General features: G+C 30.0%; 4 protein-coding genes across 5 annotated transcripts in view; 2 read left to right on the top strand and 2 right to left on the bottom strand.

The window, feature by feature from the left end:
* Positions 1-4735, bottom strand: part of LOC130894430 (serine/threonine-protein kinase 26) — a 32593-nt gene extending 27858 nt beyond the window's left edge. The window contains exon 1 of the mRNA XM_057801283.1: positions 4298-4735. Within this exon, the coding sequence (XP_057657266.1) occupies positions 4298-4312 (15 nt within the window). The 5' untranslated portion in view covers positions 4313-4735. The remainder of the gene's footprint in view (positions 1-4297) is intronic.
* On the top strand, positions 3410-6624 carry LOC130894537 (pre-mRNA-splicing factor SPF27). Its single transcript, XM_057801419.1, has 3 exons — positions 3410-4844; positions 4895-5132; positions 5195-6624. The coding sequence occupies exons 2-3, from the start codon at positions 5058-5060 to the stop codon at positions 5777-5779; spliced, it is 660 nt and encodes a 219-aa protein (XP_057657402.1). The 5' UTR covers positions 3410-4844; positions 4895-5057; the 3' UTR covers positions 5780-6624.
* Positions 5853-15056, bottom strand: LOC130894478 (mRNA cap guanine-N7 methyltransferase). Its single transcript, XM_057801350.1, has 4 exons — positions 14500-15056; positions 14160-14447; positions 12470-12931; positions 5853-6021 (listed from the first exon to the last, which is right to left on the bottom strand). Exons 1-4 carry the CDS (start codon positions 14978-14980, stop codon positions 5945-5947), a joined length of 1308 nt encoding a protein of 435 aa, XP_057657333.1. The 5' UTR covers positions 14981-15056; the 3' UTR covers positions 5853-5944.
* A 123-nt stretch (positions 15057-15179) lies between these two features.
* LOC130894406 (nonsense-mediated mRNA decay factor SMG8) lies at positions 15180-18929 on the top strand. Of its 2 annotated transcripts, none has more exons than XM_057801244.1 (9): positions 15180-15430; positions 15485-15620; positions 15667-15953; positions 16005-16217; positions 16273-16549; positions 16688-17084; positions 17138-17461; positions 17529-17935; positions 18620-18929. In XM_057801244.1, the coding sequence occupies exons 1-9, from the start codon at positions 15390-15392 to the stop codon at positions 18803-18805; spliced, it is 2268 nt and encodes a 755-aa protein (XP_057657227.1). In that variant the 5' UTR covers positions 15180-15389; the 3' UTR covers positions 18806-18929. The 2 variants fall into 2 exon arrangements, with proteins under 2 accessions (XP_057657227.1, XP_057657235.1); XM_057801252.1 differs by having other exon boundaries at positions 18149-18929.
* Positions 18930-19483: the final 554 nt, after the last annotated feature.

Below are 19483 nucleotides of genomic sequence, written 5' to 3'. Positions count from 1 at the left end.
TTTATATAAAACGCAATTGTATTAAATATCGTAAACACTTTATCAGCAATTATTTTATTATAAATACGAATTATTGTAAACAACTTGGTAATGAATATATAGTTCATTCAATGAATATCAGTTAGTTCGCTTTTGAGATTAATTGTATTCATTTAATTTTATTGTAAAATAAAATAATAAAAAAATAATTTTCGAAAACCGAAAATTATAATTGGCGCAGTCAGTAGGATAGTGCGGTCGCGAGTTTTACGCAATGTGCGATAAAAGTTCGGACTAAGTACTTCAGTACCTCAGCACTAAATCCACGAGCTCTACGAGGGACAGGACTTCAAATAATTGTAAGTGCCAAGTTCCTATTTTTATTCTTTTTATTATCTATCCTTATCGATTCCGAGTAAGGAAGAGATAATTTATTGATTTTTTTAACATATGAACGATTTTGATACGTTATTGAATACATTTTGTAAATTAAACTTAAAAGATAATTCAGATTCTGAAAAAATGGCAACTTCATGTCCAAAAACCCTAAATTGGGGATTGTTTAAATTAAAACTAGAAAATATCAAACCGTACGATGGAAATATAAATACTTTAAATAAATTCATAAACAGATGTGAAAAGTTAATAGAGACGTATTCGGTCTATAATGCTCAAGATATTAATAATCATGTCTTGGAATGTATCCAAGAAAAATTAATTGACAAAGCTGAAATTATGGTCGAAAATAGGATCGAATTAAATACATGGTTTAAACTAAAAGAAGCTTTAATACAGTGTTTCGCAGACAGACGCGAATTAGACTGTATACTATAGGAACTAACAAGAACACGACCATTTAAAAATGAGAGTCTAATAGCATTTGGAAATAGATTACAATTACTGAAAAGTCAAACAATACAAAGAATCAGTAATAATTTAAATTTAGGTGAAATTGACAAAAAATGTCAAATAAACCATTGCGAAAAAACAGCTTTGAACACCTTTATAGCAGGATGTTCAGGCATCATATGTAATAACATGTATTTAAAAAAGCCTGTATCACTAGAGGATGCTATGGCTTATATTGATGAGTGCGAAAATTTTGAGAAACTCTATGGCCAATTTTATGAGCCTAGAGTTAAGTACAATAATAATAATAATTTTAAAACTAATTCAATGAAAAACAATAGAAATAATCAATATAATAATAACAACCCCTACTATTAAAAATATCAGCAATATGATAATAATTATAATAGAAACCAATTTTATAATAATGAAAGATATAATAGTAATAATGATAATTACAACTTTCCTAGTCAACCAATCAATATAAAGTCCATGCCACAAAGAAGGCAAAATTATCCGACAAATGCACAAGTATTTGGCACCAGGAAAAATGTTTTCCGGCCAAACCAAATACCTGTAAACCGTTTACCAAGACCAGAACCGATGTCTACGACATCGAGAAATTTTTCCGATAAACCTAGTAGACGTGTAAACATTAATAACAATTGTAATAATAATAATGCAAATAATACTAGATATTTCCAATCGAGAAATGAACGACCAAATTTTATATCAGAAGAGTTATATAATAATAATTGTAACAATAATGATCAAACCATAAATTTTCGGAAAGAGCCTCGGAAGAAAAATCAAAAATAATTGAAATAAACATCGCAGCAAATAATCCATTACCATACATTGAAATTAAAAATCCAAAATCATACAATATTTATCCCTCCTCAACCTTACTTGGCCAGAAATCAAAAAGAAGTCAATTTCATTAAAGAAGAATGTCCAACATTAGAAGAAACATTTAAGTTAAAAGACAATTGTACTATTGAATTGTTAAACGGACGCTCTGCTGAAAATTGTGTTGTTAGTGAAATAAATCTTCAAGAAACTATATTAGAACAAGTGACAAATAACGAACTTTTAGTAATTCCAAATTCAGAAACTGAAGTGATTTCTACATGTGTTTCGGACCGTTATTTTAAAATAAGTTATCCATCAATTATAAAAATTCCAAAGACTGTAGTATCCAAATAGAAAGTGAAATTTTCTCAACCAACATACAAATTAAAAAAGGAAAATCGATAATATTAAATTAAATTAAATTAAACTTAAATTAAATTAAACTTCAAATTTTTAAATAATCAAATTTATAAATCTCCCAATTTAACCAACATAGATTTTGACAAATTATATGAAATCAATAAAATTGTTAAAATATAAAACCAATTTATGAAATTCATAATCCGCAAAGCCATGTATCAATTGGACTATTTACTATAATAATAATAATTTCTGTAATTTTCATAACATTATGGTTAATTTGAAGAAAAGAAGAAAGAAAACATCGAATTAGAAAAAAGAAGACAACAAGATATGAAAAATACCTCCGTCATTTTTCATTCTTAGGGATGGAGGAGTTACATGAAGAAAATTCTAGAAGAACATTTATATAAAATGCAATTGTATTAAATATCGTAAACACTTCATCAGCAATTATTTTATTATAAATACGAATTATTGTAAACAACTTGGTAATGAATATATAGATCATGTAATGAATATATAGTTCATTCAATGAATATCAGTTAGTTTGCTTTTGAGATTAATTGTATTCATTTAATTTTATTGTAAAATAAATTTTTAAAAATAATTTTCGAAAACCGAAAATTATAATTCACATGAATCATATGTTTTGAAACTTTAACAGCAACAAGAAGCAGTACATATTCAAACCATATTTTAGCATCTAACATTAGAAACAATCCAAAAGCCATATTAACAAGAAAACTCATTGCGACATGTTGATAGATTCATATTCCAAATTATCATACTACTAATTTCAATTATTTGTGAGAATATTCATGTTTATTAAATCATGAGTGCTTTATGTCAAGTATTGTTATCAGTTACGCATTTCAGGGACTATACTATATGTCATTTAGCTATGATTGAAACAATAATTATTTTGTTAGTTTCACTTCAGTTTGGTGTGTCCACTGCTAAATTGTTTTTCCAATGATTATTTGTTTTATTTATAAGTGCATTAGATAAATATTTAACATATTGATGATGAATGTGTCAGAGTTGCTCTTACAAGGGAGAAGAAGTATGTATTACATGGCGAATTTGATTCTTGTGCATCAGTTGTTAATTAATCCCATAGTTTTCATGTTTATAGAAACTATATTGCAGGTACAAGAGACATTAAGCATAATAGTCAACAAAAACAAAGTTATCAATTGAAAATTATCAGAAATAATTAATTTGTTTTATTTGACCAACAAAAACTTGTGCTACATATTCATATAATAATCCTAATGAAGATACTGAAAGACTTAGAGCATATTGTTCTATCAGAATGATTCCAAAACATGAAAACAAGCATATCCAGATAAATGCATAAGAATATGATATACTCAAAGTAACAACAGTAAGTGCCTATCAATCTGTCATTTAGACAACCGTGATATATGAATGTAAAACATGGATACATGCAAAAATAGTAGAGAACTGGAAAGCAAAAATTATTTTTTGAGAAATTCAATTACAAAAACTAGGTATGAGATGAATAACAAATAGGGGAAAAGGTGAGAATTAAATTGGAAACCTAACACAGTAAATGTAGTTGTACTACGCAGTCTACTATTTTAACTTCAAATTAAAAATAGAATATGAATATTTATGGTGGTGAGATAATTCTTAGGAATTTTCAATATTCGCAACCATTGTGTATTACAAATTTGTTGAAACTTATAAACTTGAATCAGAATCAAATACCAAAATTTTAGTAAATTATTACTGCCGAGGTTAAGTGTGGAAATGTTAAATATATTGAAAAATCTCAATGTTGAAAAGTAATAAACTAAAATGAATATAATTATCAAAAGTCAAAGGTTATTTTTCACTATATAGGTATCTGTGTGGTTTATTCACTAACTCTATGAATATTTTTTTATATTAATGACCTTATATCGTTTTTAGCTGTATCCATAGAGTTACAGAAGAAATTTAATTTTATATTAAAAATAAATTAATCATTCCAATAAGATTCGATTTTTTTTGCATTTTATTTTTTACAGATTTCTCAGAATTTAGATTTCATCTTATAACTATTTTATTTATTACCAAATCATTTTAATGTTAAATGAAGGATTGAATTGAAAGTGGGACATGAGGATGGGATCTGAAAATATCTTGAGTTATAAGAATTATTATGGTTGCTTAAAGGATTCAATAATGCAATTTATGTTCAGAAACGGTGTGACACGCATCTAGTAAATAATAATTTATCACTTACCTCATTAAAGGCCATATCTGAAGGTAGGTAGCTCGGTAGTTCGATGGCCTTTCACCCAAAAGATGTCAAACACAATCTTTTTTTCTTTATGAAATATTTATACAAAAGATCGAACTACTTATATAACAGGCAACACTCATCCCTCGAACAGATCCTAATTTCTATGCGATTCATTTGGTAAAAGACCCATTTGTAAACAACAAAAAATTTACATTCCTCAGGTGAGCTAAGTGAACACACCTTTTGACTAATCACTAACTGAATTAAACACTATAATAGACTCAGGAATGTATGAATGTTAATGAGATAAGGAACTTAATTATTTAATAATGAGATTTACGACGATTTTCACTTATTTTCCAGGAACAATTGACATTTCACACATAACACTTGTCAGAAGAAGCCATATGCATTTTGCATTCTATGACATTACGAGATGTCATAACATGACATGACAAGAACTTTAATTTCTGTAGTCAGTCATGGTAGATAAACATAATACAAGAAACAATGACGTCATTACATTAACATATATAAAAATAATTCGGTAAAAAAATGGTTTGTTTTAAAAATGAAAACTAATTTGATAAATTCTAGATTAGAAGATAAAAAGTTTCTATTTTTATACTTAATTCATAATTACACAAGAAATTTTGGAATATTTGTGAAAGAAGAAGATAACCTTTTTTCTCTATGTTAATTATGAATATTTGGAAAATTAACAAACTTAAATCTTGTAAGACTAATTTTATCCTAAAAAATGGCTGGAGAAGTTGTAGTAGATGCTTTACCATATATTGATCAAGGTTATGATGAACCAGGAGTCAGAGAAGCGGTAAGTTATAAGAAATAGAAATATTGTAAACCACTACATTTTGTTTCCCTCTTAATTTCAAGGCATTTGCTATGGTTGAAGAGGAATGTCGAAGATATCGACCAACAAAAAATTACTTGGAACATTTACCTCCTCTCAACATATCCTCTTTCGAAACACCAATCATGCATAATGAATTCGAAAGGTTACAGAACAGATTACCAATGGAAACACTATCTATGAAACGTTATGAACTACCACCACCACCAAGTGGAAAATTAAATGAAGTAGGAGCTTGGAATGAATGTGTCGATAATTCCCAAGCACAGTTGGAGCACCAAGCAGTTAGAATTTTAAACTTGGAACTTATGTTAGAATATTGTTGTCCGGCCTGGAAAAGGTATCTACAAACTCTAGCTGACTCAGAGAAAATAGCTTCCAAGAAGTTGATGGAATTAAGACGACAATTACAACAAGTAAATTGGCAGAGAAAATCGTTGCAAACAAAAGGTGGAGATCAATTAAAGGCACTAGAAGCTAAATGGGTGGCTCTGGTGTCTCATAATTATGAAATAGAGCAAGCGTGTGTCATGACTGAAGAGTATTTAGCTCAAATCAAACAAAATCCTAATATTCACCATAAACTTCACGAATCAATCAGTAATTGATACTATTTTTTTTATTCTCAAATAATTGTGTGTCTAAATGTATAATTTGGAGATATGATAGGAAATAAAAGAATTTATTTTACTTTTTTATATATGCATATATTTTATTTCAAAGTCTATAAACCAACAAATGATAACTCAAATTATAAAATAGTATATAATCTATCATATGTTGTAAACAGGAGTACCATCTTTATTCCAAGTATTTTTCACTTTTTCAAATGCCATTGTAATGTAAAGAGCTGAAATACAACATATATAAGAAATATTTATATAAAAATGGATTGAAGATATATCAAATTCTCCATAATGTATGTTTTATCGAAAAAAATTTATTCTTATTCTTGATATATTTTGGAATTTATCTTAATTCCACACTGATACTATTTAATGTAATAATATATACAAAATAATAAATAAATAAATATCTTTATTTAGCACTTGGCAACTTATAACTAAATTAGAAACATTACAAAATCAACTTTGATTGCACAAATATGTAAACAGTCGTTTACTAAATTTATATATATTTGGTACATTTTCAATATCATCACTCAATTCATTAAAAGAGCGAAGCCCTTCATAAAACAGTGTTTTTTGCAATGCTGAGGTTCGTACAATGTCGTGATTATAGTTTTGTTTGGATCTAACATAATTATGAAACTGCAGTCGTTTCTTTATGTATGCATAAATACTCTAGCATTAGGTTATGTTCAATTTTATATATTAAAAGGATATTCGCTCTTTTAATGTTCTGCTCAACAGTTAGCCAATTTAGAGTTTCAAGCATGTAATCAATTGGAGTGTATTTACTACAATTTAACAGAATACACATGATTTTGTTCTGTTGTATTTGTAATTAACCCACTTCCTCCTTGTTGCAAGAAATCAATACTGAGCTACAATATGTAGTGATGCAAAATTATCGTTTTATATATCATCATTCTGGTCCATTCAGAAACACAATAAGATATTCTACTGAAAAACCCTATTTTTTACCTAATTTTTTACATAAATAATCAACATGAATAGAAAAATTTAATTGACACCCAAATATTTAATTTCGTTTACAAATTCTATAGGCACACTGTTTATGGATAAAGACAAATTTAGATTATAAAATTTTTTACAATTTATAGCTGAGCCCACCACCATACATTTTGTTTTTGAGGAGTTTAATTTTAATCTATTCTGACACAACAATTTATACAGTATCTTAAGTTCATCATTTAAAATATTTACAATTTCTAAGTAGTTTTGCCCAGACACTGATATAAGGGTATCATCAACAGCAAATAAATTAAGGAAACAATTTTTTAAAGTCATATGAAGATCATTAATATATATTATAAACAAAAATGGTCCCAGGACACTTCACTGGGGTTTGTTTTATGAAATCTGTTTTCTAAGTAGTTATTAATCCAACTTGAAGAACATTTATTCACACCATAGTGTTCCAGTTTTCTTATAAGAATTCGATGGTCAATTGTCTCAAAATCACCCATGTTTATTTTTTCTCGCCAATTTGCACACACGTACTGAATCGCTGACTCACGGGAATGCTGACTCCTTAAACATGACTGTCCCATAAACAACCAGTTACTTTTTTCGAAGTACTCCCTAAGTTGATTACAGATGATGGTTTCAATGATCTTATCAACAGCTGGTAAAAGATTAATAGGCCTAAACTCTGAAGGTTTCCTTGGTTTATTAACTTTTGGGATAAGTGTTATCACACTAGTTTTTAGGTCACGTGGTATTTTTCCGGTGGTGATTGAGGCATTAATCAAGTATAGAAGGGGATATCCAATTACACAGAATAATTGCTTTACTAGTTTAATATTCAAGCTGTCATTGCTCGAACCTTTATTTCTTAAGCCATATATAACTTTTCTTAACTGAGACAAATTTATGGTCTCAAAATGGGAAAAGTATGTTTCGGTATTAAAATCTTGGCTTTCCCAATTTTCATACTCTATACTCTCTGAAACTTCATGCAACGAGTCTGAAAAGAATTCATTGAAGTTTTCCTCTACAGAGCTGTTGTACTGTTCAAAATCTATTTCCTTGAAATCAGTAGATTGTTTCTTTGTTCCAGTTAATTCCTTCAGCGTTCTCCACAACCTTTTGCTGTCCCCTTTACAGTTGTCAATATTTTGTTCATAATGTGGTGTTTTGTTTTTTCTAATCGCTGACACAACTTCATTTCTATATTTTTTATAGCATCCCCAGTCTGTGTTTAGTTTTGTAAAACAAAATTTTTGGTAGGCTCTATCTCTTTTTTGTTGTATCTGTTTAGTATCATGTGTCATCCAAGGGCACTTTCTAGGGTTATTTTTGTTTACTGGTGCAATTTTATCTAAAGCCTCTTCAATATTTTTCATAAAGTCTGCATAGATGACATCTACATCTACAGCGGTGTAGTTCCACATTTTCCCTATTAGTTCATTGATAACATTGAGTATATTATCGTCATTCAGATTTCTACTGTAATATGGCTGTTTCTCCTCTGACCTTCTATTTACCTCAATATTTACTCCAATAATTTCATGATCAATTATGCTAGGGAAATTTCTCTGAACCTCCTGCATATTAAAGTCATTGGTTATTATATAATCAATTAATGAAGACGAGGTATTTGTTCTCCTAGTCTCCTTGGTTACTACTTGTTTAAATCCTGAACTTTGAATAATGTTTCACACTCTTCTTGTGTCACTGTTGTTTTTTTTGCCAGTCAATGTTTATGTCTCCCAGAAATACTGCTATTTGCTTATGTAATAATTCACCACCCAATTTATCTTCTAAATATTGTAAGAAAACAGCCGAACTTGTGTTTGGGTACCTGTAGAATGCACCAATTAAAACAACTTTTTATAACAGTTTCAATTCCACCACAAGTGACCAAAAACTATAGTCAACAGAGTCATTAAGCACAACAGATAATCCAAAACAGTTCATTGCATAAATAACCACTCCGCCAGTATGCCTACTGTTAGATCTACTGCATGTTGCAATATATCCATCGATATTAAATTCATTTTCCTCAATATCTGGAGTCAAATGTGTTTCACTTACACAACACACTATAGACTTTCTATTTATCCAGCAACTGGCGCAGTTCGTCGAGGTGCGACATGAGACCCTGTATGTTTATGTGCAAAATTAAACCTTCTTTTTTTTTGAGTTCCATCTGTTTTTAAGTTTAGCTGCTAGATATACTGTGTTTTTGTGTTGAGTATGTCTATTGCCTTTTTATGCGATAAACACCGTTTATCAAAAACTGTGTGATCATATTTAATATCCTTGATATTCAGAACATCACAAGCATATCTACAGTTTGTACATTCCTTTATTTCTGACTGGCATTCATCACTTTTATGAGTTTTGTTACACAGTAGACAGACAACGGCTTCTTGACGACAAACATCAGCTTTATGTCCATATTTCCAGCATTTATAGCATCTAAGAACTCCCAGATGCTCATAAACTAAACAAGAATCCCAAACCAAATACACTCTTCTGCACTTTAACAAGATTTAAAAAAACTTCCGGCGACACTTCCAATAAAACATTAAGCTTATTGGCGCTTTTCGATTTAAATTTTTTTAAGAGCTCTACTTCCACGTTTAGAGCATTTTTAAGGCTATTTTGGCTTTTTATTTTCTGACTAAATACATCTTCCTTAATATATTCATCTCGAACACCAACAATTGTAATTTTCGGATTTATCATTTTAGGAATTTGAACATCATAATTTGCCAAAAGTTCCGCCACTGCTTTATTTTGAAGTATTTGCAAAGATTTGTTATCACCGCATTCCACAACAATACACGTATTGCCGGCAGTCTTCACCTTTTTTACTTCAATTGATACGTCTGAAGGCTTTATTTTTTTCTCCAAAACATTTTTTGTTGTAGCACTGTCCTGATTTGCATTTTTTTGTCGAATTATTAATGGCGGATTCCTTTTTACCACGTTCGACTATTGTTCATTCCTGTTAACTGAAGTCGGATTTCCCATGTTTTTTATAATTTCTTTTGTGTTTTCCCTGCATTCTTCGATTTGTTATTCCAATCTCGACAAATTTTTAGTAACATCCAGGTTAATTTTATCTCGGTCAACGGACTCATCACAAAACCAAGAGTTTTCTGCACTCGTTTATTATTTTTAAAAACTGATCTTTTATTCTAGCACAATGTACTTGATAATTTTTACTACACAAATTACACGCAATCTGTTTATTATTCACGATAAAATTATCGTGCGTACCGCTCGACGGCATGTCTTATGTCCCACTGTATATAATATAATACTATTGTTTATACTAAAGTGATAGATAATCTTCGATTCGATCAATGAAATAACGTGAATCACCAATAGTCGCTATCAACAAAGTTATATATAAATTATATGACGGCTACAACTGCTAATAAAGGAGTCATCGGAAGGTTGAAAATGCTAGTTCACGTAGAATAAGGAAAAAATGTACAGGGATAAGTATGTTAAAATTGAACTGAATATTCATTCAGAACAGACTATTAGATAATTCTTAAAGACCTCTTGAGACAAATTTTTATACCCCTAAATTTAATTCTATAGTCCCTAAACTTGAAAATGTGTTTTTTTGAAACTGTTCTGTTTCACGTTTTGCTATAAAAACTGGGAAAGTGCCTGTTGTTTAAAAAAACCGATTTTATTCAGATTTTAGATATTATTTTTTATTTTTCAATAATTTTTAGGTTATGAAATCATCAGATTCTTTCGAATGTCGCGCTGTTTGAATTACCCCATTTTCCCTTGTTTTTCATAATAGTTATTTCCAGTATATTATTTCTAATAGAAATTGTGCATGGGAGACTCGATGGAAAATATGGAGCACAAAACACTTCCTGAAATTGAGTGGCTTCGAACACGCAATTAGAAAGTAAAATTTTTCTGCTCTATTTTGAACCTTTAGTTTCCCATGCTCAAGTTAACGTATTCTGACAACAAAGTGTAAATGAAATTAACACAATAATTATTAATTTTATTATTATATGGCCCACAATTACAATAATTGAAGTTCTTATAGTTCTTAACATAATATTATCAATCTTCGACGCCAACTTTACGTGATAAATGCTTCTGCAGGCAGAGAGTAAAAGCTTTTTATACATAAGCTGAAATCCTAGAGTCTCTTTGGACCTTTTGGTGCGGTTTGTACTCTTTTGTTCAGGTAATGTACCAGAAACATGGGAAAATGGTTCATTCAACTTTTGAAAAAGTTCTAGTTTGAAACTGACAAGGCATTTGAAAAAAAAAATATGGAAAAATACAGGTTATTGGAGATCTGCCAAATATGACTTTCATAATATAAAATATTATCGAGAAATAGAAAAAATTCTAGGCCCAATTTTGATACCCAAAATCAGAAATAAAACAGGGTGGTTTTCCAATAAAAAGGGCACCTGAATAAATTTTTAAAATTTTTTTGGCACAAACCGTAAAGTAAGAAAGTTTTTTGAGTTTAGGGGTCTAACAATTTGGCTCCAGAGGTCTTTACATGTGTCCTTTTTGATAGCTTAATACGCATAAATATAGAGACAATTTTAACACATTCATCCCGCTATATCCTTTATTCAAAATTTCATTTAAAAGTTTTGTCAGGTAATCTGTTATATACATAAGACACATATATTCTTGGGGGAATTGGGCTGATCCTTGGAGCTCTTGATTCTCTTATTACAGTCAATCACTTTTTATGGCCTCTAATGATCTTTTTTCTACATATTTTTATAAATCTTGATAACATTTAGTTTCTGTTATTCTGGTCTATTCTCTTATATTGTTGAGATTGTATATAACATATTGATTATTAAATTTTTTAATGTCTCACTTGGTCTTCCCCCATTAATCTTAGTCATATTCTCGGTAAACTTTCCTTTATCTCTTTTAGTTCCTTATTCACTACCTTTTTATATTCATTTTTATCTTTCAACGTCTATTAAAAATACCAAAAATAATTTTAGAAAAATATGCATTCATTTTATTCTCCTCCATTTGTTTATAGTATTTGCTTATATAAAGTGTGATAAATTAATTATAATTAAGCATGTATCAAGTCTAAATTTGATAAAGTAAATAGACACCAATAGAGTTAAGTAGTATTAAGTCGATACCACACGATGCGTCCGAAGCTTCAAACTTTGAACGCTGGAATGATTGGATGCATCATGCAGTTGTAGTGTGCATATCATTTGATGGATGTTTTGCTTCTAACTATGGCATTTGGAACGTTGGCCATGGAAAGTCGGTTTTTCTGACCTATGACAAAGGAGTTCCCAAATTGGAACACTTTTGGTACAACTACACACACTTCTCTTTTGTGAGAATGCTATGTGTTTTGTATGAAAAACTAAAGTTGCCAGTATCATCCAATATAGTTTAGAAGAATTTATACCTGCTCATCACATTTTTGCCACATTTTCATTTCTTTACATAAGTTTTGATAAGGATTCAGCCTTCGAACAATGTTCAGCCAACTTTGGAAGGTGAATGTTGACAGCCTTCCTTCCAATGTTCAGCTGTATGTTGAAAGGTGAATGTTGGCACAAACATTGGACGCATCATGTAGTACCAGCTTTAGATGTTCTCTTTCAACTCATGTATGCATACTTTATTTATTAAATTATATATTAATGAAACACTTACATGTAACTTCCCATTCTGATTTAGATAAGGTTCCAATTCTTATGTCATCTCTTTTATATTGTTTAATATATTCCTCGGCATGTTGATAATCTAAAGGATCTGTTCCAACCAAATTTGAGTTATCTGTACATGGATAACTTTGTAAACTTCTCATATTACTTAACAAATGTCTTCCTTCATCTTTCCATCTTTGGAAATAATCATGAAATTTTTCAGCTTTCACTAGTTTTAAACCAAACCTTTTTGCTAGTTTAACTAGGGTAGGAAAATGAACTAAAAATTCTGGACAATTTACAACACCGTCAAGTTGGAAATTGTATTTAGCACCAAATAAAGGAGGCTTGTTAATGTCAAAATCAATTGAAACTTCGTAAACATTGTTTCCAAAAGTATTGCTTTGGGCCCTCTTGGCCCTAGCAACAATTTCATTAGCATCAGGTATTGTGGCTATGAAATATCCGCCTAAAAAGTAATTTAATTTTGTTCTATATAAATAATAAAAACAGGGGAATGAAAAATGTACAGGGTAACCACAATGTGCTGAGTTGACAAGTGTAAAACTAAAAGAAATTGTAGATCTGAGATTTCTGAAACCATTTTAGTAAATAATCTGTTTCTAACTTTTCTTTTTATAGTGGAAATAGATCCCTTTTCTATTAAAATGGAATAACTAGAGACATAAATACGTCTAAAGGGTTCCAGTTATCAGTATTATGATTTTTTTAAGGGAAACCAAAATTTGTGTAAATAGTACTAGAAGCTTCCTAAATCTTTTCAAATTTTACAAATTAAAATGGAGTGCTCAGAAATGGCATTGGATGTGGTTATCTTAAAAAAGTGTTTAACTCACTTTTTAAGCCCTGTTTGTTGTCATTTCCAGTAGATTCTAGGCTAAAAATTTGTGTTGTGAATCTACAGACAATAAAATTACCAAAATGTCTTAAATCTTGTGAGGTTCTAGATATTCTGTAAAAATAGTAGATTATTTCTTGCAAAGGATTGAACTACCTGGGTTAAGACATTCTGCTGCATTTCGCAATATGCACTCTGCTTGGGGAAGGCTTTCAAAACTGTAATGGAAAGCGAACTTGCAGCTAACTACATCAACTTTATGTTAACCAACCCTATATAGAGGTTAAATAGTTCAACTAAAATTTTCATGTGGTTATTAGAGAGGAATCAGTGGGCTTTCTAAAAAGAAGGGACACACATTTTTTTTAATAAATGAAAAAACTGATAGAAAAATATAAATTTTGGATAAAAGGCAAGATCTACTATAAACCCCATTAATAATATTTTATACAATAGATCATTTTACAAGTGGCACTTTTTTTATAGTAACAAATAAAAAATATTTTCTTAAAAATAATCAAACTGGCTATATACTAAGTGACGAAACTGTAGAATTACAGTCAAAATGAGTTCCAAGCAGGATTAAACACTGTCAAATCAGACACATATTTGAATAGAAAATTTTCACAGAATAATCACGAGAAATTCAATTTCATTAAGAAAACCATATAATAAAATTTTATTTGTTGACGTTCAGTTCCAAAATATGAAAACACAAGTCAACTAAATTTCTGTTGTGAATCTACAGAAAATAAAATTACCAAAATCTCTTAAATCTTGCGAGGTTCGAGATCATCTGTAAAAATAGTAAATTATTTCTTGCAAAGGATTGAACTACCTGGGTTAAGACATTCTGCTGCATTCCGCAACATGCACTCTGCTTGGGGAAGGCTTTCAAAACTGTAATGGAAAGCGAACTGGCAGCTAACTAAATCAACTTTTGTTGATGGATCTGAATACTTTTCACGTAGTCTCATTCTAGTACTATCACCAGCTATATATTCAATAGAATAAATACTTGGACCCCTCTCCCAACTGAAACGACTTTTCATATCAGTGTATCTAGCTTTACACTGCTCAAGTGACACATCGGCTATATCACTGCAAATAAGATGAGTTATACTCCCTAAAATAAAATTTCATTCATATAATATTTATTTCATTTTAATCCAATCTACCTTTTTTCCATTTTAGTAAGTCTCCTCCTTTACCACAACACATATCGTGTACTCTGATAGGTGCATTGTGTTTCTTGGTATCCTTAATTTTCGTTAAATATTCATTAATAAGCATACTTTTTATCCAATTATGGAAATTTCTCAAGTAGACAATACGAGACTTTAACCTTTCTTGTATTCCCTTTTCTTCCAGCTGATTGTAATGATTTGCTACAACGTCTGCATAACCTTTATGCAGTTTAGGCTTGATAATTTCTTCATCTTCCAGTTTCCTCTTAAGGGTCTTAATTGGAGTGGTTTCTTTATCAACTGATTTTGAAGATTCACCCTCCACTTCCTCATTTTTGTAAAATTCTGGTTCCTTACACACTTCTTTATCATTTTCAGAAGTTTGGTAATTATTTATTTCTTGATAATTTCGTGAATCCGCATCAGCAGCTACCATCACTAAGGCCTGTTCCAATTCATTAATTTCAGTCATATTTGTATTTATAAATTAATATATAAACTAAAATATTTATAGTGAATACGATGTTTTTATTCGAACAGTTTACGTACTTATATAAAAAGCTACTAAATAAGTTATATCTTTATGTCATTTATATAGCGTTATTCTTGAGGTGCGTTTTAATGTTAATAAATTTATGGTTATAAGAAATATTATTTCAATCCAAGGTAGTACGTAACTCAGTCAGTTTCGATGATCTTTTTAATTTTATAGATTTTTTTCAGATTTTATTACTTAATAAAATGTGATTTTATATTACTTTAATGAACAGAAACCAAAAAAACGCGCTTATTTGACAAAACTGTCAGACAGTTTTATTTGGAGGTTATAATTTGGTATCAACATTAGAAAAGTTTACAATTATTAAAATTATACATCGAAAATGCGAAACACATTTTTTCTTCCAAATTTAGATCAACTTTTGTAAGTATTATATAACATTGTGACTCAATTACTTCAATCCAGCTTTGTCTTCAGTGATGTTTCCGGTATCTCGTGTGATAAAATTGTTGTCGTTTCAATAATTGGAAAATCTTCCTACAACTCTTTGGGATTAAAAGTTAAATCAATTGGACGGGTGATTTCTTCTAAGGAATATGCTAATGGACAAGAGGTACGTTCAATTATTAGAAAATAGTGTTTTTATTGTTTTTTTTTAGTGTGTTATCGAGGGTTCTTATGATGAAGAAAATCAAATAGTTTACCTGCATATGTGTACTCCCCTGGATGCAGATTATTTTGTAAAGGAATATTCTAATATATCAAAGAAATGTGAAATATTGCGCGGCTGTGATGATTTCCTAGCAGTATATGATGAAATTAAAAGTATATTTGCTAGATATTTAGTTCTGCTGTTTCACATTAGTCACATTGTTATATTATCTCATCCAGTATGCAATGTAGATACCAATTATATTCAGTATTTTAAAGCTGTAGATTTATTGAGGTAAGTAATACTTCTAGATATTTAATTTCAAATTTAATTAGTCATTTTTAGTCAAAAAGTATTCGAGAAGATAGTGGATATTTTAAAATCTATAGATACAATAAGTCAAGAATGGGTATCTGCTGGTAGATTCTGTACTCCTAGGTTAATATTCTATTTTGAAAAATGTCCTTCAAACATTACCAATATCAAAAAATTAGAACATAATTTGGAAGACAAAATTTATTTTGTACTAAAGAAAACTAGGATTATAAGCACTTCAGGGTAATATATAAGAAACTATATAGTTTGATTACTTTATATTGAGGTGTGATTTAAGGTGTTCCTTGTTTGCAATTCCACCCAATAACGAATTTGTCTATATAGAAGAGGAATTAGGACCTTATGATAAACTAGGAAACATGGTTAGAAACCTCCTAATGGATTGTCAACCTGGCGGTGCTTTGCAACTTGAAGTTCCATATTCTAGTCAGCCAAATGGAGGTAAAAATTTCAAAAAATTCATGCACGTACACATACAACAAGCAAGAACTAAGGGTTTTGACGATACAGTCAGTTCTGGCAGACATCAGCATTCACAAAATACTCATTTTGAGGTTTGATACATTTTTATTAAAAATAAAATGATTTAAAAAGAAACATTTTGTTTTTATCATTTCAAATAACATTTAATTTAATTTTTTCCTTAAATATCTAATAAATTAGTGATAATCATTATTTTTAAACTGTTTCAGCTTCCAGTCTTGAAACAATGGATAGAAGCTACAAAAGCAATTTACAAATTCATGTCAAAATGTAAATTAGTGAATTCGCTATGTACTGATACTCGTTTTTCAGAACAACGTTGTTTGAAAGTCCTTCCGCTAGCACTAGCACGATATCAAGAAGGTTTACCATCTCATTATGCCAAAGCGGAACATAAAGCTCGATTGTCAGTGGCATTGTCTTTATTTAAAGCACAAGCACGTGGTCCTGTTTTTGACAGATATGCTGCACAGCTAGAAATGGATTGTAAAATTCATTGGAAAAATGGTAGGCAGCAGTGCGAAGTTGCTTCTCTAACTGGTAATCCCTGTAAACTCCCAAAACATTCCAGTGATCAGGAACATATGAGTGGATTCATATATAAAGGTAGTTCCATCAAACTGTTTCAGTCAAAAAATTTTTGTTATGGTTGATTTCAGCTATTTGTGATTGTGGTCGCAAAGTAGGGGCCCGTGAAGATCCTTATAAGGAAAAACAAGCCAACTACACATTTTACCAACAAATTTCAAAAGAATGTCAGTGTTCAAAATTAGAAAGAATCCAGTTTCCAGTACTTCAATCGACTTCAAAAATTGCTTTTGAAACTGATGAAATTTCATCATCATCATCAGAAAAATGTCTAGATGATTCTGAAAGTTCATCTAAAATGTTAACATTAAATTCCCCTATTGGAATGTTACCTTCATATTCTTCATGGTCTTTGGTATGCTTAGGAGCATCCTCTTTATATAGTCACAATTTAGGTAGGAAGATTATAAAACAAAACTATAAATGATAATCTCAATCTGTTGAAAATCTTCTCTGTTTTAGGTCTGTCGGAATCGCATCATCCAGGTTTTCTTAGTTCCACAAACTACCTTCTACCGTGGGATGTTACTGTATTCTCGGAATCAAAACAAAATTGGCCACACGTCAACAAATATACAATAAGAGGAAGAAGAGGGCGTTCATCTGGCAGCTTACCCCAATTTACTGTTAAAGTATTTATTGGTGTTGAATACGAATGTTCCTCAGGACACAGATTTATGTTGTCAAGTCCAGACAGGATGTTAAAAGCAATGTCTGGGGGTATAGTAAAAGATACAGGATACAAAGTGGCTGAAAGTGATATGCCCCTTTATTTCCCATGTGCCTGTAGAGCTGGTAGATTGGCTCAGTTGATGAGGTTGCATGTTGTAACACCAAAGGCTCCTGTACATTGTACTTTGAATCCAAAGGTAGTACTTTTACTTTTAATACTAGGTTAGAAATAGTGAGGGACATGTTTTCTTTTTGCATCTTCTTATTTAATTGCTTTAGTTTTTGTTTCCCTTCTCCTAACTTTGTGATTCTTTATTTTTACACCTGTTTAATCTCACAAACAACTAGTTTTAAGGGAAACGTTACTACATATATGAATTTTTTTCAAAGTGCCTTATAATTGTTTACAGATGGTGTTATTCAAAATAATCCACAAAAGGCATGTCCAAATAAAATGGCTGTAGTAATGAAATAATTAAGAAAACTGTAAATTCTACTTGAATAGTTTGTATTATGAATTTACTATTATAATTATTGTGATTATTTATCAATATTCAATGGAAAATTGGTATTAAAATACTACATTAAAATAATTTAAACAACTTATTTTTACAATAACTGGGATGACTTTGCAGTTAAAATATGTTGATATATAAATAAAAATATCTAATACAAGGACTATACAACCTCCTACAAGAAAGAAAAACCAAATTCTCCTTCTGTACTTCCCAGAGTTATCGACCAACATTTTCCCACTTCCTATCAACCTCAACATCAATATCATGATGTTGAAAATATATAATACAAGTGAAATTGATGATAGCAATAGCAAAGAAAAAAAACTCGAAGCTATTTACCTAATGTGATGTTCATGAATGTAGGTTCAACCTGCGACTGGTGCTCCTGTTTTCATACCTACCCTTAATGGTCCAACGAAATTGACACAATCCGCTTACTGGATCATGCGACTTCCTTATGTCTACATCTCAGAAAAAGAACATTACGGTGTGAATCCGGCTGCTAGATTATTACAAGGTGTTTTCGGAGTAACTGAAATGGATCAATGAATTAATAGAATCATAAAAAATAACGTATGAAATTGTGGACTTAATTTTGTATTTAAATTGATAAATTTAATTGTTGTTTTTATTAGTTCTCTCCGTGGGACTCTATTAAAAATATAATATACAATAGTTAATCTAAATTATACTTACTTTATTTAACAGTCTATTTACACTAATCTTGTACGTCATATTTAAGCATGTAAATATTCTTCTTAATAAAAATTTTTACTCCAATTTTCTTCAAAACCTTTTACAACTTCAGTTACCGATGTCTCGTATCTTGATTTTTTTCATTATTAGCTGTCAAAATTTGTTTTTACTGTCCTTTTAAACTTAACCTTCAAATGTTTTTCATTCGCCACAATAAAGACACTAAATACCTTGTAAATCTGTAGTCTACAAATCTAATCAATTTCCACCCAAAATACAAGGTATAATTAAAAAATTAGTAAATTGTTTTAACAATTGCCTCGTAGCTACAAATTATAAATGTGTCTGTAACAGTTTCTTATTCAAAATAACTGAATTTTCCTTTTCAATTCATTTTTGCTGACAATACATTAAAAATTTTTCTGACTAATTTCATTTAATCGGGTAATTTATGAAATTTCACTCAATTCCCATACTATGCTAACGAGTTGGCAACGCAGTCTAATTATAACAAAATATACCATACTACTT

The sequence above is a fragment of the Diorhabda carinulata genome, chromosome 1, assembly GCF_026250575.1.
Source record: "Diorhabda carinulata isolate Delta chromosome 1, icDioCari1.1, whole genome shotgun sequence".
Lineage (NCBI taxonomy): Eukaryota > Metazoa > Arthropoda > Insecta > Coleoptera > Chrysomelidae > Diorhabda > Diorhabda carinulata.
This window is presented reverse-complemented; position numbering and strand designations above follow the sequence as displayed.